Source organism: Podarcis liolepis, assembly GCF_965112155.1.
Source record: "Podarcis liolepis genome assembly, chromosome: 10".
Lineage (NCBI taxonomy): Eukaryota > Metazoa > Chordata > Lepidosauria > Squamata > Lacertidae > Podarcis > Podarcis liolepis.
Genome location: NC_139562.1, coordinates 34063103 through 34089179, shown reverse-complemented (window position 1 = coordinate 34089179; position 26077 = coordinate 34063103). Strand labels below are relative to the sequence as shown.

Below are 26077 nucleotides of genomic sequence, written 5' to 3'. Positions count from 1 at the left end.
GAAATGTGCTAGTTTCCAAACCAATATTTTCCCACATTTAGCCATAATGATAGTATATCTGGGAGCAGTTTAATAATATCTGTTAACAAGCTGCATTTTTAGTTGTCAAACATTTTATTATGGCATATAGTTTATTGTTGGCTGATAATAAACTCTTATTTCATCAGGTTAGCCAGGTCAGGAGGCCTTTTCATATAAAATATAATATGAAGATATGCCCGTCTTGTTGATGTCGTTCCATCATCATGTGCAGGCTTGTGGAAATTGCTTCCACTCAGGGACACGCAAACACACCACTTGGTGCCACATCCCATCAGCAGGATCTCTTCATCCTTGGGAGAAGCTCCTGGGTGGGCTGTTGGGGGGAAGGGCAGGGAGGAAAGAGGACTTCCACCAGCCCACTTGAGTGCACTAGAATCTCTGGATTCAACTCATTGCATTTTTATTTTTTTCTGTTACCTGCTTTGGGTAGTATATGCAGAAAAGTGGGATATAAATTGAAATAACCCCAGAACAATTGTTATACTATTTGTGAGGAATTGGATGATATTCTTTAGTTTTTCTGCTTGGAGGACTTAACGTCTCTGAATGGTAAATAAACTCACTGTCTCCCTTGCAGATGTTCCCACCACAGGTGTGAAGCTGATTCTCCCCCATGTGCCTGCAATCCTTCAGTATCTCAGCAAAACTATGTTCAGTGTGGACAAGATGAAGAAGAAGAAGTACAGAGCACAAGTCAGCAAAGAACTAAACATCCTTTCAAAGTAAATAGTTCCTTGGTATTGCTAAGAGTACTGATTTACATAGGGTCCCTTAAATTGTTACTGTATATGTATATATAGAGAGGGAGAGGAGTAAGTTTATATAAAGTGGTACCTCCGGTTGCGAACGGGATCTGTTCCAGAGGTCTGGCCGCATCCCAAGGAATTCGCAACCGCAGGACCGCTTCTGCGCATGCGCGTGGTGCTGTTTACTGCTTCTGCACATGCATGCGCGGCAAAACCTGGAAAAATACTTCTGGGTTTGCCGCTTTTGCATCCCGAAGTTTACGTATCCAGAGGGATACGTAAGCAGAGGTACGAATGTACTCGCCACTCACACAAAACTACAAGGAGGTGCACAAAGTAAAATACCATAAAGCAGTATAAAAATAATCATTAAAAACGATGGGTTCCTTTTAAAACAGGAAATTAAACAACTGAATAGACTTGTGAACAAAAAATGTTTTCAAGAGAACCACCTGCAAGAGGCTGTCAGGAAGGTTGAGCTTCAGGGTGAGGCAGGGTGGGGCTTTCACTGTTGGGGGTTCACTCTGGAAGCTATTGTATGTATCTCAGGGATGGGAGGCTCTGAATCTAAGTTTCTTGGCTCCATGTCACTCATGCAGCCTCCTCCCTGCATGTCACTATAGCATATGCCTTATAAGGGATCAAACTGTTCTGACTGGATATCTAGCCCAGTATTGGCCACTCTGATTGGCAGCACCTTGGACAGGAATCTTCTGATCCATTCTGTGCTGGGGATCACAAACTCTTAATTCATATATGTGTAGTTTACCTATGCACTGATAGGTATACAGTATATACCTGTTCTTCGACTTTCAGTTGTCCATATTCATTTGTGTGAAGTCATGTGTGGACCAGAATTTTATTAATGCATTCATGTGCCCTTTTGTAAGCAGAACATCAGCAGCAGTTTACATTAACAGATGATTATATTATAGGCAATTGAATCGTGGTGTTGTGGTTCTATCGGTGCAAGGCTAACCTCTTGCTTCTGTTGAATATAGAATTAGCAAGTTTATAAAGGACAAGAGTCAGAGCTCCATCCTGATTGGTCTCCTCCTTCCTTTCCTCCACCAGAGTAACATGGTGCAGGTAGGCTTTGTTATTTATGCCTGTGGGAAGTCACATTTTCTTTCAAATTTGCCTGTTTTCTGGTGAACTTCTAAACTATCTTTCCAGGTCATCATGATCTGCTGCTAACTTGTTTGGGTCACCGTTATTCAATGTGCTCTGCTGTGCCTTTGGGATTCCCTCCCCCCTTTTTATTTTTTTATATATATATATATATATATATATATATATATATATATATATATATATATATATATATATATAAAAAATAAAAGAGCAAGTATAATGGAGTGGTTTTAAAAAAAAGTTCGAAAGTTGGATGTCCCTGGTTCAGATTTCAGTTAAGCTATGTTCTTAGTGCAAACCACTTCCCATGTTAGGATGCCAGGCTAATCCTGGGATGAGGAAGCTGTGGGACTCCAGATGTTGTTGGGCTCCAACTCCCATCAGCCCCAGCCAGTATGACCAGTGGTCAGGGATAATGGGAATTGTAGTATAGCAATATCTGGAGGGCTACAGGCTATCCATCGCCGTTCTAAAACATAGTTTAGTATAAAACGAACAAACCAGGGTGAGTTTTGGGCTTGCACAGTTCCCTTTCCTTCTGTGTAGCCAGGAGGAGTTTAAAAGCTTCACTTTTGCTTAATCGTTACTTGTTTTTTTCTCCATCTAAACCAACAAACTGTAGTTAACATTAGCTGTGGTTTGATTGAAACAAGCCAAGCTGCAGTCATGGTCATGGCACATGCACTGATTAAGCAAAAGCAGCAAAATGAGCTTCTGAACTGTTCCTGCTGCCTATGGGGCAGGAAGAGAGGGGAGAGGGACCAGGGTTCTTTTTTCAAGGATTTTGTTGATTTTGTTGATTAATATACTTTTAACTAAATCTCTCTTGACAACTCTGAACTGGATTGCATTATGTTATTTTTCAGTGTAAGTGAAGAATTGTGTCATGATTTATCTGGTTTTTTTGCAGGATACTGAGATTGACATCCTGGAAACGGTACAAAATCTACTGAAGCATTGTTTGAATCCAGCAAGTTTCCTCAAACCACTGGCAAAATTGTTTTCTGTTGTTCAGAACAAATTGTCTCGTCAGACGCTCTGCATGGTTTTTGAGGTACTGAATACAGTAGTAGCACACTTATAGCATTTTTGTTAGTGATTGCTCAACACTATTTTGGTTGTGATGTGAACTTGATCCATAATGATTTCTCTGAGCATCCATTTCAAGATATGTCCCTGCCATGCTCTTGGGGATGTCATTGGGACCATTAGTCTTCCCAGTCCCAAATGCCTCTGCAGTCCCTTGAGAGGCTATCCAATCCCTTTTCCCTGACTGCTTCCTTTTTTCTTAGTGGTTGGGCAATGGACTTTCAAAATGGCCTCCTGAGCCTCCAGGAACTGTGGGAAATGTAGTGGATGGTGATGAGTTCTAAAACTCATAATGGATAATGGAAGAGCTGGTTAGATTCTGGTCAAATAAGTACAAAGTGTGGTACGCTGGAACAAAAGAATGGGGCATCTGAATTTTGAATACTGTGGCCGCTTCTGGTTGTCTTATTTTTAAAAAAGTAAAATGTGACAGTATATGATACATGTGTGAAATAATTCTAGGTTTGTTAAGTTTGCCTTTCTATTATTTTTCCATTTTTTATAGACGCTATCAGATTTGGACAGTAATGTAAAATACATTACAGATACAGTTAAGGTATGTAATGTTTCACCTGATTTACTTCTAAGAAATTTTCTGTCATCATTTTGATTTTTATATATTTATTAAACCTCTTGCCCTTTGTAGCTGAATGCTTTTGATCCACGTCATCTTGATGATATCAATTTCGATATTCGCTTGTCAGCATTTCAAGACATCACTTCTCATATCAAGGCAATGAAAACAGTGGATGTCGACTACCTTATTCCAGTAATGCATAACTGTTTCTATACAATACAGGTGAGCCCGTGCCCACGTGGAAAAGATCTGTCCTTTATGGTAGAGCTCCTGGAAATGTATTCTCTATTTTTTTAAAAAATATTTTGATCATTTGGGGAACTGAAAAATACACTTATCTGCATATCTTTCCCCTTACACCATCAATGAGATTAGAAATTCCTGCTTTATTATTTAGTAAAAAAATAAATAAATTAGAATATTCCTTTTGAACCCAAAAGGCACCTCCGGGGAAGTTATGCATGTTTGCAAAACAGCCATAAGCTATTTTAGGTGAGCATTGTAATTACCTTTTGGGTGCTATATGAGGAAATACCTGCAGCAGCATATATCTCAAGAGAGCTAAGAGAGTTAAGGAAGAACCAAAAGTAATCCTACATCTAAGATGGCAGCAGCTTTCAGAATCTCTGCTTGTTCCATTGCCTCTGCCTGATGCTCATCAATTCTCCCCACCTTCCTAGTATCTCCCCTCAGTGCCACAAATTGGCTTTTTCTGAGGGTCCCCAGGGGCTTAGTAAAATACATTTTTGACAGTATTTGACATGTTTGTGTGGACTTTGGCTGTGTTTTAAAAGATAGTAAGCATGTGGGTTATCATTGCCAGCTTTAAAATGACAAAAAAGTCTTTTACTTCACAGAAAAATATGACTATGTGATTGATTCATAGTGAGCTCCGTAACAATTTTATGGTACTTTTTACATATGGCTTGCAGATATTTAAAGCTTCCAGGTCTACTGCTCCCATTACAACTGCTCTGAGTTGTTGTCAGGGAAGCTGGTTTATGTTTTATCAATGATTATATTCACGCGTATTTCTGAGTCTTTTTTAATCTACGGTTTCAGGGTCACCTCTTGTAATCTCAGCTGCCATAATCTTTTCTTTCTTTAGTTAGGAGAGATGTCTCTAAGTGACAGTGCCATCCTCTGTCTGAATGCTATTATCAACCTGTTTGCTGAAATCAGTCACGCAGAAGAGGAATACAAGGAAATCATTCAGCACACTCTTCTAGAAGCTTTGAGAAAAGGGCTGAAGAGCAAGACTGAGGTAAAAAGCTGGTTGTTATTTTTAATTATATGCTGTTTAATGCCAAAATAGGCTTCTTGGTGATTTATAGAATATAAAACCCAGTTATGTAACACGATTGAAGTATTCCATAATTCCATTTCCCATGAAACAACCCCATTAAAATGCAACAATTAAAAGAAGAAACTCTGGTCAAGAGATCAAGGGAATGCCTGTGTGGACAGGTGCATCTTCAGCACATGTTGGGATGCCTCTCATATTTCAGCAGAGAGTGCGTTCCATTGGTGAAAAAGCCCACCTCCGCATCACCACAAGCCGGTAATCATCAAGCCGACTGTTGCCTGACTGCTGTTACATTTCAGGAGGAAACATTACTGTGAAAGAGAATTGTACAAGTGATGCCCTATTCTAGTATTTTGAAATGAGACAGGGCCGTGGGCAGGCTTCTTATTGAACAAAACACCCAGTGTGGCTAATGATAAGATGCAAATATTTTAAAAAACATAAACAAAATGCTTCTGTATTGTTCCTATTACCTTACCTACCTACCTTCCTTAGCGTGTTTACTCCAGCCCAACATGTTGACGAGTCCAAAATATGGCAAATAAGCTAAATTCTAGGGGAGGGGTTGATACAGTGGTGTGGAGAGGATGTGGGGCAACGTGAAGGATGTGGGGCCACGTGAGATGTCTTGCCACGTGCTACCACCACACTTCCCTGACATGTTCATTCAAATAACAGCAGGAGTAGTTCAGGTACCAATGTAAATATGTAGAGCCCCTGATCTAAACAAAAATCTATTTAGGAATGTTTAATATGTGTGGATGTCAGTCTGGTCCCAAAGGGAGAAAGTTTCAAAAGCATAATTCTGGTTTTTGTGTGTGTTCTTGCATGGTTGTTCTTGCTCAGTGTGTTTCTAACAAAGAAATAATCAAATGGCTGCATCAAAAAAACACCAAGCCACACATTTTCATTGGTATTTTGTTACTTGTTGCTTTCAGAGCATTCAGCAGGATTACACATCGTTGCTCTCCAGCTTGATTCGAGCATTTTCAGACCACCCAGAGTTTCAGGACTTGGTCCAGCTGACCGACGTCCATGATCCAGAGATGGACTTCTTTGAAAATATGAAGCATATTCAGGTATAATGCAATCCTGTTCTTTCCACTGGACAATAGTTGTATGATAGTGGAAAGATGGTAGATACTTCATCTTCTTCTGTGAATGTAAATCTTTGCAAGTGCTGCCTCGTTTTTCAGTTGCAAATCATTGATCGTTGTGAGAACAATAGCTCTCTGTGTGTGTGTTTTGATTTAATAGCTATAATGTCATTTACACTATTTTAGCACATGCTAAGCTTTGCTGTTGATGTCACATTTAAAAGGCAGCAGCTAGAATTGTATGCATTTAATCAGAATGTATTCTCTCTTATTCAGTGTCTCAGTTTGAGAAATAGAAGTGTGTTGTAGTAAGATGCTCACCCAAAAAGGTGTCGTTTCTCCCCCTCCTGGCTGTTAAGAGCTGGTGAAACTTTTGATAGATTATGACACCCAAACCCCCTAGGTCTACAGAATTAAATATGGGCCCTCACTAAGTGAAAACTTTTGTATCTCTCTTAGATCCACAGAAGGGCACGCGCCTTGAAGAAATTGGCTAAGCAACTAGCTGAAGGCAAAATCACACTCTGTTCCAAATCTCTTCAGAATTACATTATGCCTTACGCAACTACTACTATCTTTGATGAGAAAATGCTTAAGGTAAACTTTTAGCATACAATGATGGGAACTACTTTTATTTCATAGCCCTCAGTGGCATATTTCTGTAAGTGCAACAGGATGATTTCCCTTTTCATTAGGAGAAAATAAAGAGTGTTGGGATTTGGGCTGAGATTTTTAAAAATGAAGTACCTCCCCTGCATGGTACTTATTTGAAATGTTTGTTAAGGCTCTTATTTCGAGGTGCCCTTTTAAAGAAGGAACAGTGCACAACAGTTTCTGGGAACTAAACTTTGCCGAGTTCTTCTTTGTCTGATATCTTCATAATTTAGTTATTTATACATTTATTTATTTATTTATTTATTTATTTATTTATTTATACATACATACATACATACATACATACATATCCTGGCAGTTCATCCAAATAGTTCAGTGAGGGAGGCCTACATATTTCTCTGTACCCCTTCTCTTCATTTGGAAGAATTGCATTCATACAGCAACCCTGTGAAGTAGCTTAGGCTGAAAAGAATGTGACTTCCTCAAGGGCACCTGCTGAGCTTTATGGCTGAGTGAGGACCTGAACCGAAAGCTCCCTACTTTTGGTCAAACGGTACCAGGGACAGATAATTGGTGCCTCAAGATGTTGCTGTACTACAACTTCCATCAACCTGACCATTGGTCATGCTGGCTAGGGCTGATGGGAGTTGTAGTCTCAACATTTGAAGGACACCACAACGGCTATCACTGCTCTAACCACTACACCACACACCTCACAACTTCTGAATTTAATAATGAGGGGGAAAGCTTCAGATAGATCTCTGAATATTGCAAAGCATGTTGCTTCTTTTGGGTATTTTGATGTGAAAGTGTTGGGATAGGTTTTCTTCTTGGTTCAACAATGTCACTTTGGCCATGATTTTAAGGGAGTGTTGGGGATGTGGAAGGAAGCTTCTTCTAGCCTGCATGGGCTTCGTTAGTCTAGGCAAGGCTTTTGTGCTGCTTGAAAGTGGGAAGACCCTAAGGGTTGTTTTCTGTTCCTCAGTATGAAAATATGATAACTGCTTCGGTTGAAATGGTAGGAGCTGTTTGCAGACATCTTTCTTGGTCAGCGTACCTCTATCACTTGAAACATTTCATACACGTCTTGCAGACTGGACAGATCAATCAAAAACTGGGCGTCAGGTACTGTAAATGTCAGTTTTAAGGTTTATCCTGTAATCCTGTGTGCACTTACCAAGCAGCATAGTGGGACTTGCTTCTGAGCAACCTTGCAGGGGTTTGCAATGCCAGTCACTCCATACTGATAGCATTAATAAGGAAATTGACACACAAGGATAGTATCTTTGTGGACTGTTTTAGAGCTGTCGTTTTAACAAAGCTGATGACTGTGTCAATGGGAGCACTGAACTTCAGTCTGTGTGAAAAGAGAGCTTTATGTTCCAAGCACTTTTAATTCACTTTGGCCAGATATCAAAGAACTACTTTAGGAATGCTCTTGTCCAAAGAGATTTTTGCTTGCGTTCTTTGAACGCTAGATTCCACTCCTCCCCCAGTGCTATACTGCACTTTGCTTTTTGAGTGTACCCTCTGTTTTAAAGATTTGTCATGCAGCCTAGGGAGCACCTGTTCAAGAAACTCAAGCCCAGTGCCCCCATAAGTATTCACTTGAGCAGTTCTTTTAGTCCAGTCCTTTTACAAATAGAAAAGTTGTACGTTTTTTGGATTTTAGCACCTTTTATTTCTCTCCCCCGCCCCTTAATCTGTTTGACAGTGTGCTAGTTACGGTGCTGGAGGCTTTTCACTTTGACTACGAAACTCTTGAAAAGCAGCTTGAGATGATTCAAAAGGAAGGTGAGGTTCTGATTCCTGCATCTGGTGGAGTGGGCTCCAGCTCCTGTAAGGTTATGCTTCTCACGATAAATGTTGGTAGGCTTTAAAGTGCTGTGGACTTTTTGCTACAACCTGTTAACGCTGCACCCTCTTTAGCATCTAATGCATTGTAACTCTGATCGCTGCTGACCTAGGCGGCCATGTTCTGCCGCCAGCGCTGGAGGCCGTAATACTTCTGAAGGCCAGTTGCTGAAGACTGGGGGAAGAGAGAGTGCTGCTGTGCTCAACGTCCTGCTTGCGCACTTCTTACAGGCATCTGGTCGGCCACTGTGAGAACAAGCTGCTGGACCAGATGGGCCACTGGCCTGATTCAGCAGGCTCTTCTTCTGTTCTGATATAATAAATAAACTTGCATGACCATTATTACTCTTCGAATGCAAAACACAGGGCCTGTTGTTTCATTATACATTTTAAAATCTCTGCTTTCTATTTTAAAAAGTTAATTATTGGGTTTCTAGTTCAGAATATCTACGTAATGCCCCAGTCTTAAACCTATGTGGAGTTATAAATAAAGCAGGGCCAGGCCTGCTTATTTCCCATCTCTGCTCTGTACTAATAAGGAATCCTTCTCTGAGTGTGAATCATATTCACGAGGCACAGAATTCTGGCTAACAGTTGGGGAGAGTGGGAATGGAATGGGGAATCCTGGAAGAGGGGTGTGGCCTGCTAAAATCTTAAACAGGAGCGCTCTAGATTTTGTCCGTCTTGTTCCAACAAAGGACTTGATCGACAAGCATCAAAGCCTTTCTTCCTCTTGATTATGCTAGCAGATGCAGAAGCCATGGACACTGAAATGGAAGTGGAGAATGAAATAATGGAAGTGGAACTTAGTGATGGAGAAGAAGACCAAGAAACCACCAAGGACCTTTCTAAAGATGCCAGTGAACAAACAGAGCCTGTTTCATCTTTGTCTGCTCCATCCACTAACGAAGAAGACAAAAAAACCCAGATCGCTCTGAAACCAATTTCCTTCCTGCCTAAGGATAAGGAAGAGTTGAAATGCTTGATAAATCATATACAAGAAACAGTACAGGGTAACATCTTGCCCAAATTGCACAAATGTCTCATTGCAAAGGTACATTTCTGAGTTTCGGGGTTTATTTTTAAATAATCTTTAGTACATCTTGATTCTGGGAGCTAAACTAGATGAATTGTCATTCAGCAAAATAGCAAGTGGCTTTTAAATTGTGTGAATGGTCCTTACGTGGGTGACCAGTCCGGGTTAGGACTGAGGTGGGCGGCATTAACATTTTGTCCCCTCCACCTCCTATTAGCATTAAAAGAAAAGCTCCTATTTATGCCAGTTGTGGCCCTTGGTACCAAAGAGATGCTCTGAATACCCCCTTTAAGTATACCAAGTGAACCTCACTTTCTCCTCATAACAACCTTGTGTGGTAGGCTAGACAGAGTTTCGGCTCCAGTGTTGTATTCTCTCCAGGTGTAGATGTAAGGTCACTGTCTTTAACACCTGGCAGTTGGAAATGCTATTGAGTAACTTTGGAGATGCCGGGACGCGGGTGGTGCTGTGGGTTAAACCACATAGCCTAGGACTTGCCGATTGGAAGCTCGGCGGTTCGAATCCCCGCGGCGGGGTGAGCTCCCGTTGCTCAGTCCCTGCTCCTGCCAACCTAGCAGTTCGAAAGCACGTCAAAGTGCAAGTAGATAAATAGGTACCGTTCCAGTGGCAGGGTAAACGGCGTTTCCGTGCGCTGCTCTGGTTTGCCAGAAGCGGCTTAGTCATGCTAGCCACATGACCCGGAAGCTGTACACCGGCTACCTCGGCCAATAAAGCGAGATGAGCGCCGCAACCCCAGAGTTAGCCACGACTGAACCTAATGGTCAGGGGTCCCTTTACCGTTACCTTTAACTTTGGAGATGATGTGTTTCTGTGCCCTGCAGGTCAAAAGAGATGAAGAGCACAAGCTTGTGAAATCTAAGGTTGTGAATGATGAAGAAGTTGTTCGGGTTCCACTTGCTTTTGCGATGGTCAAGCTGATGCAGTCTCTTCCCCAAGATGTCATGGAAGAGAACTTGCCAAGGTATGCACAGTCTTTTCAAGTGCATATTAAGTTCCATATGGTGAAAATCACCTAGGGATATATATAGACATACAGATAGCGCATATGGGGGGGGGGGGATGCATACTTGCATATATAGGATAAAGATTGTACAAACCTGTTGGAGTGATAATTGAAGCTTGTCTTTGGTTCTCTTCTGTTTTGCTGCTTTGTTGGCTCCAGCATCCTCCTGAAAGTCTGCTCCCTTCTGAGGAACAGAGCACAGGAAATACGGGATATTGCACGCAACACCCTGATGAAAATAATGGAGGCTTTGGGGGCACAGTATCTGCAGTATGTCTTAAAAGAGATGCAGTCAACCCTCGTCCATGGTTACCAGGTATAGTGCTGGCTTTCTTTTTCTTCCGCCTTCCTATTAGATAGGAGGAGGAGGCGCTTATGGGCAGAGGACATTATAGCTCCTTAGCCCTGCTCCTTGAACTCACAATCTGCAGTGGGCTCTCTTGCCTAATTGATAGCAACACCAGGCAAGCAGAAAGCAGAATCAGTTGAGAAGTTGGGTCCAAGCTCAGGCAGTTGGAAGAAATGCTGGATTGTATCGAAGATTAATTTAGTAGGTAACAGTTGCGGGTGGGGACTGCTGAAAGCACTATAGCAATCTTCTAAATACCATTCCAGTTGTGTACGTGTGCCATTCTTTTATTAGTTATCCTTTTAATTAACAAACACAGAGTCACTTGATTTCTTTTGCTCATGTAGGTCCACGTGTTGACTTTCACAGTCCACCTCTTGCTGAAGAGCCTCGCCAGCAATCGACTTAAAGTGGGAGACTTGGATCCCTGCGTAGAACTTATGACTGAAGTAAGTTCTTTGAAAGCGACGTTTGCTGCGTGCGGAAAATGCCAAGTGTAAAAGGAGCTCATTTCAGAGATGTCACTGCAATCGGGAGCTTACACCTCCAGTTCCTGTAATACCTGGATGGGGAGAGGGTGGTGGTTGGTTGGGTGATACCAAACCGTTGCCTTCATGAAGGAGCCCAAGTAATACTAGGTCCTCTTCCTTCTTGACTAGTTGCACATTTTATCAGATCTTTTGTTTCTTAAAGGGAACACTCTTATGCCCAGTCAGATCATGGGTCCATCAGCTCAATATTGTCTGCACTGACTGGCAGCAGCTTCCCAAGGTTTCAACCAGGGAACTCTCCCAGCCCTATCTGTCAATGCTGGGGGTTGGACCTGAGACCTTCTGGGTGCAAAGCAGATGCTGTAGGAACTGAGCTCATCCCTCACCCCTAAAGATGAACGTGTTGGACCTTTAGTTGTTCATGTCTGAAAAGGTGGATGCAAAATTATAACTGCTGCTCTACTGCTACTTACTGCTAACACTTTCCTCCGTGTCTTCTGAAAAGATTTTCAACCACGAACTGTTTGGGGAAGTTGCAGAGGAGAAAGAGGTGAAAGGCATAGTTTCCAAAGTCATGGAGGCTCGCAGAAGCAAGAGCTATGATTCTTATGAAATCCTTGGCAAGTACATAGGGAAAGACCAAGTGACTAAGCTCATTCTTCCATTGAAAGAGGTAAGGTAGATTTTCTCTCTCCAAAAGAGAAATTTGGCAGTGGCATGATAAACTACTAAAATATGGAAGAATAATGGGAGGACAGACTGTGACACCATGAAGCGTTTTTATGGGATCATGCTACCGATATAGAAACAGATGTGTTAGTTTAGCATGGTATGCAGACTTTGCAAACATCATGTGTCTTTCAGAAATCAACAGCATATGGTCTAAGAAGGATCTGTAACACCAGGGTTTCCGTTTTAAGGTGGCTTTTCTAATGTCTACTTGCAGATTTTAGAGAATACTACAAGCCTAAAGATGTCTCGGAAGGTACATGAAACTTTACGCCGCATCGTGTCTGGATTGATAATGAACACAGCAATGAGTGCAGAAACCATCCTTCTACTCAGCCACGGACTGATTAGTGAAAATCTACCACTGTTAACAGAGAAAGCAAAGTGAGTTTGTAGAAAGTTAATTCAAATCCAGTTGTCTTTTCGTCTGCTTGCTAGGATGATCAAATTGGCCACTTCTGAAAATGTGTTTACTCACAGAAGTAAGTTGGACTCATTTTTCAGGATTGCTCCTCTGTCGCAAAGACTGCTACTTGCAAGCCATATGTTGTGAGGTAGTGTCATTAAAGTCCCAGGCTTGCCTTGATTTTCAGTCACCCATGAAGTTTCGATTCAATGTAGTTTTGAACCAATGGATCCAAGTTACAAGAAAGGAGATTCTTTGCAGGAGGTTGAACTATAGAGTCTCTTGAAACTCTACAATTCTAAGATTCTCCTCTTTGCTCATTGTGATGTCTGTGCTCGGCCCAGATGAATTAAGGCCTTAATTCTAGCTGAAAAGTTTGTTTTGTTTTCAGAACCAAAGCTCCTGCTCCTCCAGATCCTCGTTTGCAACCAAAGAGCTGCCTCTTGCTTCCACCAGCTCCAGTTCGAGGAGGGCAGAAGGCACCTGTGAGCAGCAAGACAAACATGCACATTCTGGTTGAATCAGGGCTACGGGTATGTAAGAGGGGCCCTGTGTGCTTAAAAATGAAATCAAAACATATTTCTTTATGCTTCAGTGCAGAAATATTTGGGGGGGGGACATGGCTGTGCTCTAGTCAATTTAATACTTCTTGTTTCCTTCATCTGATTGGGGTGGGGAGGATAGAATATACTCCTCTGACCACTCTAGCCATGCCCAACATCATTTCATAAGGGATGGCAGTAATGCTCATCTTCCCCTCATCTCCAGCTTGTGAAAAGTTTGAGGCAGTGGGTCAATTCAGACATAATGTTCCCTTTTGTCCAAGCTGTGGTTGGGAGGATTAGGACCATTTTTGCTGTGCTCACATGTTTCTTCCAACCCTTGCACGTTCTAACTTCATTCTTTATTATCGGTTTAGTGACAAACCACACTTCACCATTACATCGAAACTGGGTAAACTATAACTTGCAAAAACTTTAGTTTGCCAGTGCAGGTGTTTGCTGTTAAATAGGAACACAGGGCACAGAGGAAGGTTGGGGAGAGGAGTGAGGATGAATGCACTGGCTTATTTCATGTTGTAGAAAAATGTGGTTATGGAGATTTACCGCTTTATAGCGCACTTTCCCCATTGGGACTGTAGGGAGATTTTCTTAGGTAGGCATGGAGCCATGAATGAGCAGCATAGAGTTGACATTGAGGGGTGGTGAGAATCTTTTTCTCCATCCATTTGCCCAGTGCCTCTGATCCTTCATGTGTTTCTCAGGTCTTCATTTAAAAGCTGTATTTCCAAGATATCACTGAAATTGCATAGCATGTCAGTTATCTTCTGAAGCCGTTAGTTGCTAACAACCCGAGGTTGCCCTTGATATATGCTGTAAGCTGCCCAGAGGGGCTGGGAAAACCCAGTTGGATGGGTGGGGTATAAATATTATTATTATTAGTCTTCTTTTAAACAATTTGGTTTTTCAGATCTATTACCCCTTTTAATTTATGCATTTAATTCCAAGCACTTATTTCCTATTACAGCTACTGCACATGAGTCTGAAGAGGTCCAAAATAAATTCCTCAGATGATCACACTTTAGAAATGTTGGATCCTTTCGTTCAGCTGCTTGTCGACTGCCTTCAGTCCACAGATGTTAAGGTAGGATTCTGAACTCAGTGCAATAGCTCTAACCTCTGCAATGCTGGCAGATGGCAAAGTTCAGCGTGGACCAAAATTCTTAATTCATTCTGTCACTAAGATCGATAAAGGAACTGGAGGAAATTCTAACTTTCACATACTGATTGCTTAGAATCCAGTCAAGATCATTGAGACTTATTTTCCCGGTTTCTTAACTGACATCAAACCATGTTTCTGCAGTGCAGATGTAATAGGGAACTCTGGTTTAATACGAACCAGAGTTCCCTATTACACCTGGACTGCAGAAATATCGTTTAATACAAACCAGAGTCTTTGCACCAAAGCAGAAGCATAACAGGAGGTGAGTGAAGGAGTAGCACTTGACATTGACACTTGCTCCTGACTCTTGAAAGACTGTCCACATCAATGTGAATTGCCACTCAAGCGTGGATTGTGCTGAGGGCTTTGGGGAAAGTGGCATCTCTCACGTGATCAAAAAGCTCAAGAATTCCAGTTTCAAGGGATTTGTGGCCGGTACAAAACATTTCTATAGACCCACCTAGCTTTTTTTATTAATTCATTTGTTCTCTTCGCAGGTGATCACTGGCTCTCTCCAGTCCCTTCTGTGGGTCTTAAAGTTCCCATTGCCGGCAGTAGACAAGAATATAGAGCAGCTAATCGAGCGGCTTTTCGTTCTGCTGAAAGACTTTGCCAAGCCAGGAGCTGCTAAAGGCCAGAATTTTCATTTGGTTGTAAATTGTTTCAAAGTAAGTTATAACTGGTAGAACAGCTCAGTGTTGATCTTGCAGGGTGCTTTTCTTTCAGACTCATGTGCCTTTGTGGCATGGATGATTGGTGTGATAGAAAACGGACTTCAGACACCTTTAGATCTGCAAATCGTTTTGAAAAAATTGTGTTCACAGAACTTTTTTTTTTAATAAAAAAAGCTTTTATCTATGCAGTGATCCTCAGAAGCTGGGAACTGCGCAGCTCCCTAATTAGAATATCCAAGGGGACCGTAGGTGGAGATGATCCATTCCCTGTAATGGTCTGACCCACACATTGTGTAGAAGTTCCATTGCTATGCAGATTCTGAGATTTCAAAATCACACTGCACAGACACTTATCCTTGGTAACAAAATGAGACGGCCATGTAGCATTTTGTCACCACCCATATTTTCAGTAAAAACAAAGGTTTACAAAACTTGGAGATCACTTAATTCTAAGGTCCCAAAGTAGTTTAATAGCATCATGCCATTGTAAAACAATCAGGTAAAACCATGTCGGTAAAACAAGTACATTGCTGCAATAAATAAAAGTTTGTGGTGAAATGGTTAAAAAGTCTAACATTCCCTCCCCCATAAAGTGGTTCTCACCAATCTGACATCTAAGTAGGGGAACTGTGAGCCCAGAGCCTTGTCTACAGATTTTACAGCACAGCCCTATGAGGTTCCATTGTTTTTTAATGGGGCTTATTCCCTAGTAAATGTTTTGGATTGCAACCCGAATGGGTAGGGAGGTGATGATCACACAATACCTGTAGAGAGCGCCCTACAAACTCTCAGGAGGCTCTGAATCTTGTAGAACATTCTGTAATGGTCATGTTCATACGGCTAAATTTTAATTACAGTGTGTAACTCTGCTTGTGAGGAATGCAAAGAGTCACATAACAGAGAAACAACTACAAGTGTTGCTTGGATATGTTGAAGAAGATATCTACGATTCATTACGACAGGCCACTGCCTTTGGCCTCTTAAAGGTATCACTTGCACTGTAACAAGTTGTCTTTTAAGAATCATTTGTTGAAATGGAGATGGAAGTCTCAAATCTTTTTCCGAGTGGTAGTTTTGTTTTGGGCAAAATTGTTTTGGGCAGATGTGTAGAAAGCTGATCAAAAACAATGAAAAAACATGAGTTTCAAATTGTACTTAACATAATGCAGAACACAATCTTGACTCAGTCATACGTTTTTCTCTTTTCAAACAGGCGATTGTATCCAGAAAACTGGTAGTTCCCGAAATTGATGGTGTTATGCAGAAGGTTGCAAACTTCGCCATCACAGGGCAAAATGAGCAAGTTCGAATCCAGTGCAGACAGGTTTGTAGAAGTTAAGGGGGGGGGGAGGTGTGCTCATGCCCTTTTATCCTAGCAACTGTTTTTCGTCAGTTTCCATTTTATCAATTATTTTATAGCTGGCAACAGCACAAATTTGGTATTTTTGAGTTTTAACCAATTGTTTATTGTTTTCTTCCACCCACTCCCTCAGATTTACTTGAAATATATTCTCGATTATCCACTTGGTAAGAAGCTGAAAACCAACCTTGAGTACATCTTTGCCCAACTCAAGTAAGTGCACAGAGATTATTGTTTATTTTCTCAATAAAGGGGAAAAAATAGCAACTACAAGGCTGGGCTTTCCCCTCTGGTCAGAATGGGGACCCTCAACACAGTGTTCTCAGTAATAGAGCCATGCAGGGCCAAGACGTTAGGATAAAACCTCAGTAGAGTATTGGAAGCAAATTATATCCTCTGTACACTGCACATGTTCTCTCATTGGTTATGAAGTTTTGTTCTATGTTCCTGTTGACATTTTTTTTCTTTGTATATGAGCACAGGAAGCTGTGTTTTACCCGATCCAGACTCTTTACCTAGCTATGTGCTGTGTATTCTGACTGACAGTGACTCCTCAGGGTCTCAGGTGGAGATCTTTCACAAGAAAAGTTGTATGGAGGAAGAAAGTGGTTTGTCACATATAACATCTCAAATTCCAATGATGACCATCATATGTATTTAACTTCCTGTTCGCATTCAGCTATTAAAGAAAAGACACATGAACATTCTTCAAGGCCAGGTGTTTGTAAAAGCAAGGTGTAATATGAAAATATATGCTTTGCTGTGTACTTTTCTTAAATACAGCTCCTAAGTCCCAATAGATGCAAAGGAACTTAACTTCTGATTAAACATGTGTAGGATTGTGCTGTTAGTATGCCAAAAATTATTGCAAGTCTTGAGGACACTGACCATACTGTTCTGTTGTTGCCCTAGTTATGAATATGAGACAGGAAGAGAATCTGCTCTGGAAATGATTGCTTACCTCTTTGAAATGTTCCCCCAGGTAATGTATAACTGCATCACAAACTTCCCACCTTTAGCGTATTTCAGCTTGAACCCTAGACTATGGCATTTCATATAAGGCATTAAGGCTGGATGGGAAGTATTCCCATTGAATTTGGCAGGATTTACTTTTGAGAAAACATGTACAGGATATGGGGCGCTGCTCACATACATTTTCCTGAGCGTGTTGCCTTTTCAGAGTATGCTGGCATTGCTGAGGACAAATACGGACTGCATGGATTGAATTTCATGTTCATTTTTCTTTCTTTGTCACATTTGTAACTGCCCTTCTTACGAAGGGTTTGGGGAAGCATACATGCTGCTCCTCCACTTTAACTATCACAACAACCCTGTGATGATGTAGATTAGGCTGAGGATTCAGGCCTGGATGGATGTACTTGGGAGATGCCTGAGCCTTGTGCCCATTTGGTCCACCCTCATATTGCCCCTCTCCTCTTTGCTGCACTGTGTTTCTGAGTCAAGGAACTGCCGTTTCCAAATTTGTCCAACTTGAGAAATGAAACAAGACCTAAAACCATGGTTTGAAGTTTCACAGTTTGGAATTAGCAGGAAACTGCGATTAATCAACCCAGGAAGACCTTCAGTCACAGGGCAGCAAGGGGGTGGAGCTCATGAGCCCCAAGGCTTGTACATACCTTGACTTCAGAAGCTGAGGGACACCTGGACTGTCCATGGACTAGGCCAGAGTCCCCCAATGAGCTTCATGGCTGAATGGGAATATTATTTGCAGTCTCCCTTCCCCCTCTCCCCACTTTCCCAACCTGCATTTCAGCTCACTATTCATATAACCAAAAACTGTACACTACCCTCAACACATGTCTAGACAAGCAGCTAGCCCTAGCACAGAACCAGAAGCAGGTCTGATTGCTTTGACAGGTTTACAGGGTGGTGTGGTGGTTGGATACCAGCATTTTTCATGTAGTCTAGAGATTGCCAACAAAGAAGCTTACTGACTTCCCCTTTCTTCTTTTCTTCAGGGTTTACTGCACCAATTTTGTGGGCTTTTCTTTGTCCCACTATGTATGATGATTGTAAACGACGATTCGGCAAAGTGTAAAAAGATGTCAGCTCTGGCAGTCAAAGGTCTCCTCAGTAAGATTAGCCCTGGAAACCGAGACCTGATGTTTTCCCTGCTCACCTCGTGGTTCAAGAGTGACAAGGTACTGCTTACAGCAGTAGTTTGACTACTGTCCTGTAGAGAAGTTTTTGCTAGATGAATGAAAACGAGGGAATGTCGAGGTGAATCTTTTGGAGGAGAGATTGTGTTCCGCTAACCTTCCTTTGCTGGCGGAAGAATAGCACTGTAATTTATAGAGCCTTCATAACTGGGCCAATTTCTTGTGGGGTTCAAGAATTATGGCTGGCTGTGTGGTTGAGAAGGCAGTTGTGCCCACTATCTTGGGAAATCTCTTCTGCAGAGATCCTAACTCCCTTTCCTTCCATCTCCACTAATATGCTGCTGCTGCTTCCTGACAGCGTGTGCACAAGAGGCTAGCTGCTCATGCCTGTGGAACATTTGTTGAAGCTGAAGGAATCGAATTTGAAAAAAGGCTTGGGACCATTCTCCCAATTATCGAGAAAGAAATACATCCTTCAGATTTTAAAGATGTAAGTCATTAATTGGGGCTGTTCCTGGTAGGCTGCCAGTTTGTAGAGTGAAAGTAAATCTTCGGCCCCATAAGTATATTGATGGTCTCTCTATCCTTTCCCCACCTACCCAGTGGTGCAGTGAAATAAATTTTTAAGATTCTTTCAAATCATTTTTATAACTAAAACCATTATATGTGAAAAACCTATACATTTTCATATCCTGATTTTCATAACAAGATTGATATACCAATAAATGTTTCAACTTCAAAACAAGGAGAAAAAACATTAACACTTGAATAACAAGGTGTCTTTGCAGTATTTTACAAATTCATTTTAACTATTCCACCACTAGGTGGTATTCAAGATTTGCTTTGTAGTAGCTTTGGTTACACAAATAAAAAATAAAAATAGTTCCAACTCAGAGCAGGCCCATTGGAATTAATGGAGCTAACTTAGTACTGCTTATTAATTTCACTGGGTCTGCTCTTAGTAAAACACAGTTGAATATCACAGTCTATTTCAATGTTGTAAAATTAGGCAGCTGACTGTTTGCGAAGTCAAAAAGAGCAAGTGTTGTTTGGTTGCGTTTTATATTTAGCCACAATTATTTAAATTGAAGCCTCTTTACTGTTTGTACACTGATGGTTTTTCAGGGTGTCATTCTTTCACTGTCCATTTTTGAAGGTTGCAGAAGAGACTGAAGAAAAGGCTGCTGACAGACTGCTGTTCAGCTTCCTAACTTTGATCAGCAAACTAATCAAGGAATGCAATATTATTGAACTAAATAAACACAATGAGATTCTGAGCAACATTTGCGGTTAGTAGTTCTGTCATATTATATTGCTCTTGAAACCTTTGACACTTGATGGATCTGTAATGCCTAGGGTGCTACTCACATGAAGAAAAATGAGTTGTGTACAATGGCTTCTTAGTTTGTATTCCTAACTTCTGTTGTCTCACCTCTAGGTTACATTTCTGCAGTGCATTTTATGTAGGGCTGCCTCTGAAGGCAGTTCAGAAACGTCAGCTGGTGCAGAATTTGACGGCCAGGTTGCTCACTGGGGCAAGACGGTTTGAGTATATCACACTGATCCTGGCCTGACTGCTCTGGCTGCCAATTAGTTTCCGGGCTCAATTCAGAGTGTGGATTTTGACCTATAAATCCTTAAACAGCTGAGAACAGCAGTACTTCAAGGACCACCGGCCCCCATATGAACAGACCAAGGCCCTTATTCATGTGCCTCCGCCCCGAGACGTCTGGAGAGTAGCAACACAGGAATGGGCCTTTTCTGCAGTGGCTCCTCATTTGTGGAACGCTCTCCCCCGGGAGGCTCACCTGGCACCTTCTAGGTTCATCTCTAAGTGCCAGGCAAAAACATTCCTCTTCAACCAGGCCTTTGAAATGTGTTTGTGGGAGGGGAGGGTTATTAGTTGGTGGGTTTTTTGTATTTTGAACTGCCCTGAGATCTTGGGATGAAAGGCAATATACTGATTGATTGATTGATTGATTGATTGATTGATTGATTGAATAATATTCCTCTGTGTATGAATAGGTACAGTTTAAGCCTATTTCTCTCTATTTCTGAAGGTCATGTGCAGTCTCATTTATGGTACCCTCACAGCTGGGTGTGGTCGACGTCTTCTCAGATTTTTGGCTTGCTGTTTGCTGCTCACAAGCCAGAGGAACTTGTTAACAAATGGAGTAAAAGAAAGCTGGAAAAGAGTCAAGAAAGTACTACGGAGCCACCGGCAACTACCTTCTTAACAGAAGAACTAGACAAAAAGGTTAACATTGCCCTCCTAAATTGCCTTTATTGCATTGATACACATTTCAATTTCCCATTAGATGGCAGAAACAAAAATGAACATTAGTTTCAATGTCATGACAGAGCTTCACATGATTGTGTCTCTTTTTGTCTCTTAATATTTATACTTCTTAGGGAGAGCAGCCCTTTCATGCTTCACTGTGTTTCAGAATGATTGTTAACTTTTCTTTACTTTTACAGATGAAAACACTTGCTTTAGCATTCTGCCATCAGTTGAAGTCCAAATTTTTAGATCCATGTCTTGGAGAACAGGTAACTATGTAAGGTTTTTGATAGATTCTCTCCCCCCCCCCCCCATATTTTGGGATACGCGTGTTGAAATAGCACACAATTAAAAGAGGCAGCTAAAGACATTCTGGTGCCTGGAGCATAAAATCAAATTGTTTTGGAACAAATTGAGAGTTTTGCTTTATCATAATGCAGTTCAAGATTTGTAATTAACACCACAAATGATATCTGAACATCCTGTCTTCTAATTTGCCCTGCTTGTCCCCCAGTGGGTAAATACAACCAGATTCTAATCTAGAGAATGGGTTGTAGGTGTCAGCAAACACACTTAGAAATTCTTACTGAATTTCAGTGGAGTTACACTGACAGCAGAAGACAGAGGTTTTCAACCTTTTTGAGTCCACGACTTCCTTGACCAACTACATTCTTTCTGTGGCACCCCTGTGGGGCTCAGGAGCCCAGTTATGTCACCCCTTGCCTGCAGGGCTGGCAGCCTCTCACCCTTTTTTGAACACCTTCGCTTGTGGACTGTTCCCTCAGCCTCCTCACACTGCCCCACAGGGGCCTGGGAAGAGGATGCCCCCAGTCTTAGTGGCCCAAAGGAGATTGGCCAAAAGTGAACGTGAGGCCAGCACCTTACCTTGGGAGTCAGCGGTGGCAGCATGCCATGACTGGCGGAATGTCACCTTGTGATGCCATGAAAGTGGGCCTTCCCTTCTTAAACATGTACTGAAAACTAACTTGTTTAATCAGGCTTTCCCTAACATTACTGATCACACTGCTCAGTATTTCTCGTGTTTTGCTTGGATTTTTATTGCATTCTGAGATTACATATTTACTTTCTGTGAATGGTTTTAAGATTATAATTTGCGCAAAGCTTTTCAGGTACATCAGTACAGAGCAGCTGAAGCTATAATTATGCAGGCATACTGTGCATCCGAAGACCAAGTGGGGGCTACTGTTATTCCACAGTGATTTATTTCCACTACGTAGAATTGGGATACTCTTCCATTTGAAACTGACAGATGCTTAATTGGGGGGGGGGGGGATGATGACTGGAACGGCTCTTCTTGGTGCTCTTTTCCTATCTTGCGTGTGCATTCTTGGCTATAGTAATTGCATTATTTTTTTAAAGATCAAGTGCCATGGTGGCTCTATATTAGTTAGGGCCACCAGGGTGTTGAACCCTAGGCTTTTGGGGGGCCACACATGAAGGGATTTTCAAACACCTGTTAAGTAGTCCACAGTTACATAGCTGTTGTATGACCCAAGTGGGAAAAGTTTGATAGGCCTGATTTTAAAAACCCTTTTAAAAAAATAGTCTTTGGATAACTTTGTATTTTATATCTGTGCTTTATATTTAAGGTTGTGAAGAATCTACTGTTTGTGGCCAAAGTACTGTACCTTATGGCTCCTCCAGAAGATGGCAAAGAAATCAATGACGAGGTGGGCCAGGAAGCTGAGGATCAAGAAGACTTTGGAGAAGATGTTGAAAACGAGACTTCAACCATGGAGGCAAAAGACGACAAAGAGAAAAGCAGCCCAGCCACACTGTTGTGGGTGATGAAAAGACTCTTGGCATTGGCGTCACGTGAAGCTGCATATTCACCCAAGGACCCTTTAAAGGTTTGTATGTTTTTCAGCGAGAACAATTTTACTTTCACAAATAATGCCTTCCAGTTTGACAATAGTTTCAGGATCTCAGGTAGACAAGTGCAAAGGTGTCAGTGCAAATGGTACAAAAATGTAGCCTGTGAACAGCACATCACAGCTTAAATGAAGTAGGGCTATGAAACTGCAAGCAGACCCTTTGTTAGACCTAAACATGAAAACCAGGAGCAGAGATTATTTTCTTTTAAAAAAACCAAATGCCAATGGTCTGTAGAGTTGTGTAACACAAAGTAGGCTCTGAAACCTATTTTCCGAGTTGCTGGAAAAAGCAAGTCACTGGTAATTAGGTCCTTACAGTATTTGTTTTCCTTTGCAGACTGGCCATGTGACCAAATGTATTTGTATTTTCAGAGAACCTGTATCTTTAAATTCCTTGGTGCCATTGCAGTAGATCTTGGGAAAGACAGGGTGAAACCATACCTTCCTACAATCATAGCCCCTCTATATCGAGAACTCAGCAGTACCTATGCAGATCAAGGTAAGAGAGTTGTCATACTCAGCTGTTTGGTGAGACTGTCTCCCCTCCTCTCCTTTAAGTAGGAGGTCTTCCAGTACCAAAAGGTCAATTGTCTTGCATCATCATAATTACACAGCATAAGAAAGTGGAACAGAAAGTGTTGGCATCCATGACGGATGCTTTAGATCAGGGGTGGGAAACCACTTGGTCCCATGAGGCAGATTATCCCAAACTGCACCTGCCCACAATCATGTGCTGGTGAGAGCAAGCCTGCTGGGGTTGGCTGTGCTACTGAGTTTCCCATGGGAGTCATAGTAGTACAGCCAACCCCTTGCCTAAAGCGTGACATGGGGGATTCCAAGCCCAACAGATTGGGAGTGGGGGTCACAGAGCTGATCCCTGCAGAAAGCAGGCTTGGAGTCATGTCTTGCTTGGTTTGGCTTTTCTTTTATAGCATGGTTTGCCAGTTCCCCACCCCTGCTTTAGGGACTTAAGATGGTGTTTCAGCTGTGCAGTGTTTCTGTCCTACGCTTACCTGAATGGCCCTTACTGAATGGTGGAATGGGCACGTGGTCCTCATTTTTCTTTGGCACAGTTGGAAGCTTTAGCTTCCATTTTAAATTAGTTGCAATTTGCTGTGCTGACTGAACCCTGACAAACAGCTGCTAACTTTAACTAAGGTTTCTCCATTCAAACCAGCTTGTTTCAACTAACCATTTAACTGTGGGTTTGGATGACATGTTAATCTAAAAGCAGATGCTTCCAGTGTCCCAACAGGAGGGGTGACTTGCACATGCCTATGTATTGTTGGAATGCAACATGTGCACACAAGAGAGAATGGGGCATTATATATAGACCTTCTGTAGCACTTGGACACTTCTGAGTATTCAAAATCATGTTATCTTTGCTAGATCCAACTCTGAAGAATCTTTCCCAGGAAATCATAGAGCTTTTGAAGAAATTGGTTGGGTTGGAAACCTTTTCACTCGCGTTTGCTTCTGTGCAAAAGCAAGCCAGTCAGAAGAGAGCTATCCGGAAGAAACAGAGAGCCTTGGAGGTTAGTGTCTGACTTTAGTTTTACTTGTATTTGCTTTAAAATGTCCAGCTTATCCAATGGCAGGGAAACTTTTATTGAAACCAGGCAACTTCAGAATGTATAGGGGAAACGTGAACATGATGACTTTTATTTGTTTTCTTATTAGGCTGTTGCTAATCCTGACATTGCTGCCAAGAAGAAGTTGAAGAGACACAAGAATAAAATTGAAGCAAAGAAGAGAAAAATAGAATTCCTGCGGCCTGGTTACAAAGCAAAAAGACCAAGAAGCCATGCATTAAAAGACTTGGCGATGGTGGAGTGAAACACTATCACATTACTCCCATTATAAATGTTCCATGCTGTACAGAACATGAGACAACAACTGCAGCAGCAGGTGCTCTTCCCTGCCAGACTCATTTAGAGGATGTTTCAACATAAAATAGTACATACTAAGAACCACAGCAGGGAAGAACAACCTCTTGCAGAGACAAAAAAACCAGCTCTCTTATGGATTACTAATTATTTATTTGTAATTTTAATCTATACATAACCTATTCAACTGATGCCTTAAAATTTCCCTCCAAATGTTTCTTTAAGAGGATACATTATTAAGGCTGAGCCTTTCAGGGCTCTATAGTTCACTGTAGAGTGATGTACAGTTTGTGGTAATACAGTGTTTTTTTCTAATGAAATGTGTTCAATGAGCCTTTGAAATATTTTCTCCTGTGTGTGATTAACTTGAGCTGGGTGATTTGAACCCTTGTTCAATCCTCCTCATGGAGATGCATTTTTACGTGTTGGTATCATGACAAAGTGCTGCTACTCTTTCCATTGGCCCTGTAGTGGGAGGCCTATGCTTTTCAACCCTTGCGTTGCTTGCTATGGAGAAATGTAGCTTTAAAAAAAACCAACTGAACAATTGCTGAAGGAGATACAGTGGTACCTCAGGTTACAGACGCTTCAGGTTACAGACTCTGCTATCCCAGAAATAGTACCTCGGGTTAAGAACTTTGCTTTAGGATGAGAACAGAAATTGTGTGACAGCGGTGTGGCAGCAGCAGGAGGTCCCATTAGCTAAAGTGGTACCTCAAGTTAAGAACAATTTCACGTTAAGAACAGGCCTCCAGAACGAATTAAGCTCTTAACCCGAGGTACCACTGTACAGTACCCAACAAGGTGACTCATACCATTGCATGTGGTAACATCCATCTTTCTCCTTGTTTTCTACAGTCTTCATTTAAAAAACTCAAATTAGGTTTTTAAAAAGCCACCTGGCTGTCATGTACAGTGATTCCTTCTGTAGCTTTCTGCTAACAATTTATAGGAAAGTCTCCAGATCTAAAGTGAACCACTGGCTTAGGGGCTTTCCACTGGCCTCACTTAAAATATTTCAGGATACATAGCTTCCCTTCAATCACAACTGAGTCCATGCAGCCCTCCATACATTAAATAAGCATATTCAAATACCTGCAGAACTTCCTGGTTAACTTCTCTCCACAACAGCTCCATTTCCCTCGCATATATATCTTGAGCACATCAAGGCTTTCTTTCACAGGTTACACTGCAAGCAAAATACTTAACGCAGGGTTCCACTATTGGTTGTAAGAAAACAAAGAATTCTATAAGCAGCACTAATAAGGGTCCCCACATTACAATCAAGTATCAAGGCTTCATCTTGCAACAGTTCTGATCAGTTGGATAATGCCACCAAGACTACTTATTTAAGCTACTCTTAACTTCAAAAAAGGGATGTGGGTGGTGCTGTGGTCTAAACCACAGAGCCTAGGGCTTGCTGATCACAAGGTTGGCGGATCGAATCCCCACAACGGGGTGAGCTCCCGTTGCTCAGTCCCTGCTCCTGCCAACCTAGCAGTTCGAAAGCATGTCAAAGTGCAAGTAGATACCGCTCCAGCGGAAAGGTAAACGGCGTTGGACCTAACAGTCAGGGGTCCCTTTACCTTTTTACTAACTACAAAAAGGAACACATGAAAGGCAACAGGCATGAAATAGAAAAAT

General features: G+C 41.7%; 1 protein-coding gene across 3 annotated transcripts in view; it reads left to right on the top strand.

Moving 5' to 3' along the window:
* The window catches only part of UTP20 (UTP20 small subunit processome component), a 59188-nt gene extending 34413 nt beyond the window's left edge, over positions 1–24775 (top strand). For 2 of the 3 annotated variants that reach the window (XM_083462841.1, XM_083462839.1), the window contains exons 31-62: positions 620–764; positions 1790–1877; positions 2833–2976; positions 3517–3567; positions 3658–3810; positions 4697–4852; positions 5833–5973; positions 6451–6588; positions 7592–7731; positions 8321–8400; positions 9207–9514; positions 10339–10478; positions 10680–10836; positions 11217–11318; positions 11866–12033; positions 12307–12473; positions 12887–13028; positions 14023–14139; positions 14715–14885; positions 15749–15877; positions 16105–16215; positions 16385–16464; positions 17164–17233; positions 18231–18413; positions 18730–18861; positions 19528–19660; positions 20432–20628; positions 20850–20921; positions 22263–22523; positions 22920–23046; positions 23937–24082; positions 24228–24775. In XM_083462841.1, coding sequence (XP_083318967.1) covers positions 620–764; positions 1790–1877; positions 2833–2976; positions 3517–3567; positions 3658–3810; positions 4697–4852; positions 5833–5973; positions 6451–6588; positions 7592–7731; positions 8321–8400; positions 9207–9514; positions 10339–10478; positions 10680–10836; positions 11217–11318; positions 11866–12033; positions 12307–12473; positions 12887–13028; positions 14023–14139; positions 14715–14885; positions 15749–15877; positions 16105–16215; positions 16385–16464; positions 17164–17233; positions 18231–18413; positions 18730–18861; positions 19528–19660; positions 20432–20628; positions 20850–20921; positions 22263–22523; positions 22920–23046; positions 23937–24082; positions 24228–24383 — 4505 coding nt within the window. In that variant the 3' untranslated portion in view covers positions 24384–24775. The remainder of the gene's footprint in view (positions 1–619; positions 765–1789; positions 1878–2832; positions 2977–3516; positions 3568–3657; positions 3811–4696; positions 4853–5832; positions 5974–6450; positions 6589–7591; positions 7732–8320; positions 8401–9206; positions 9515–10338; positions 10479–10679; positions 10837–11216; positions 11319–11865; positions 12034–12306; positions 12474–12886; positions 13029–14022; positions 14140–14714; positions 14886–15748; positions 15878–16104; positions 16216–16384; positions 16465–17163; positions 17234–18230; positions 18414–18729; positions 18862–19527; positions 19661–20431; positions 20629–20849; positions 20922–22262; positions 22524–22919; positions 23047–23936; positions 24083–24227) is intronic. The other variant, XM_083462840.1, reaches the window with a different exon arrangement.
* The last annotated feature ends 1302 nt before the right edge of the window (positions 24776–26077 follow it).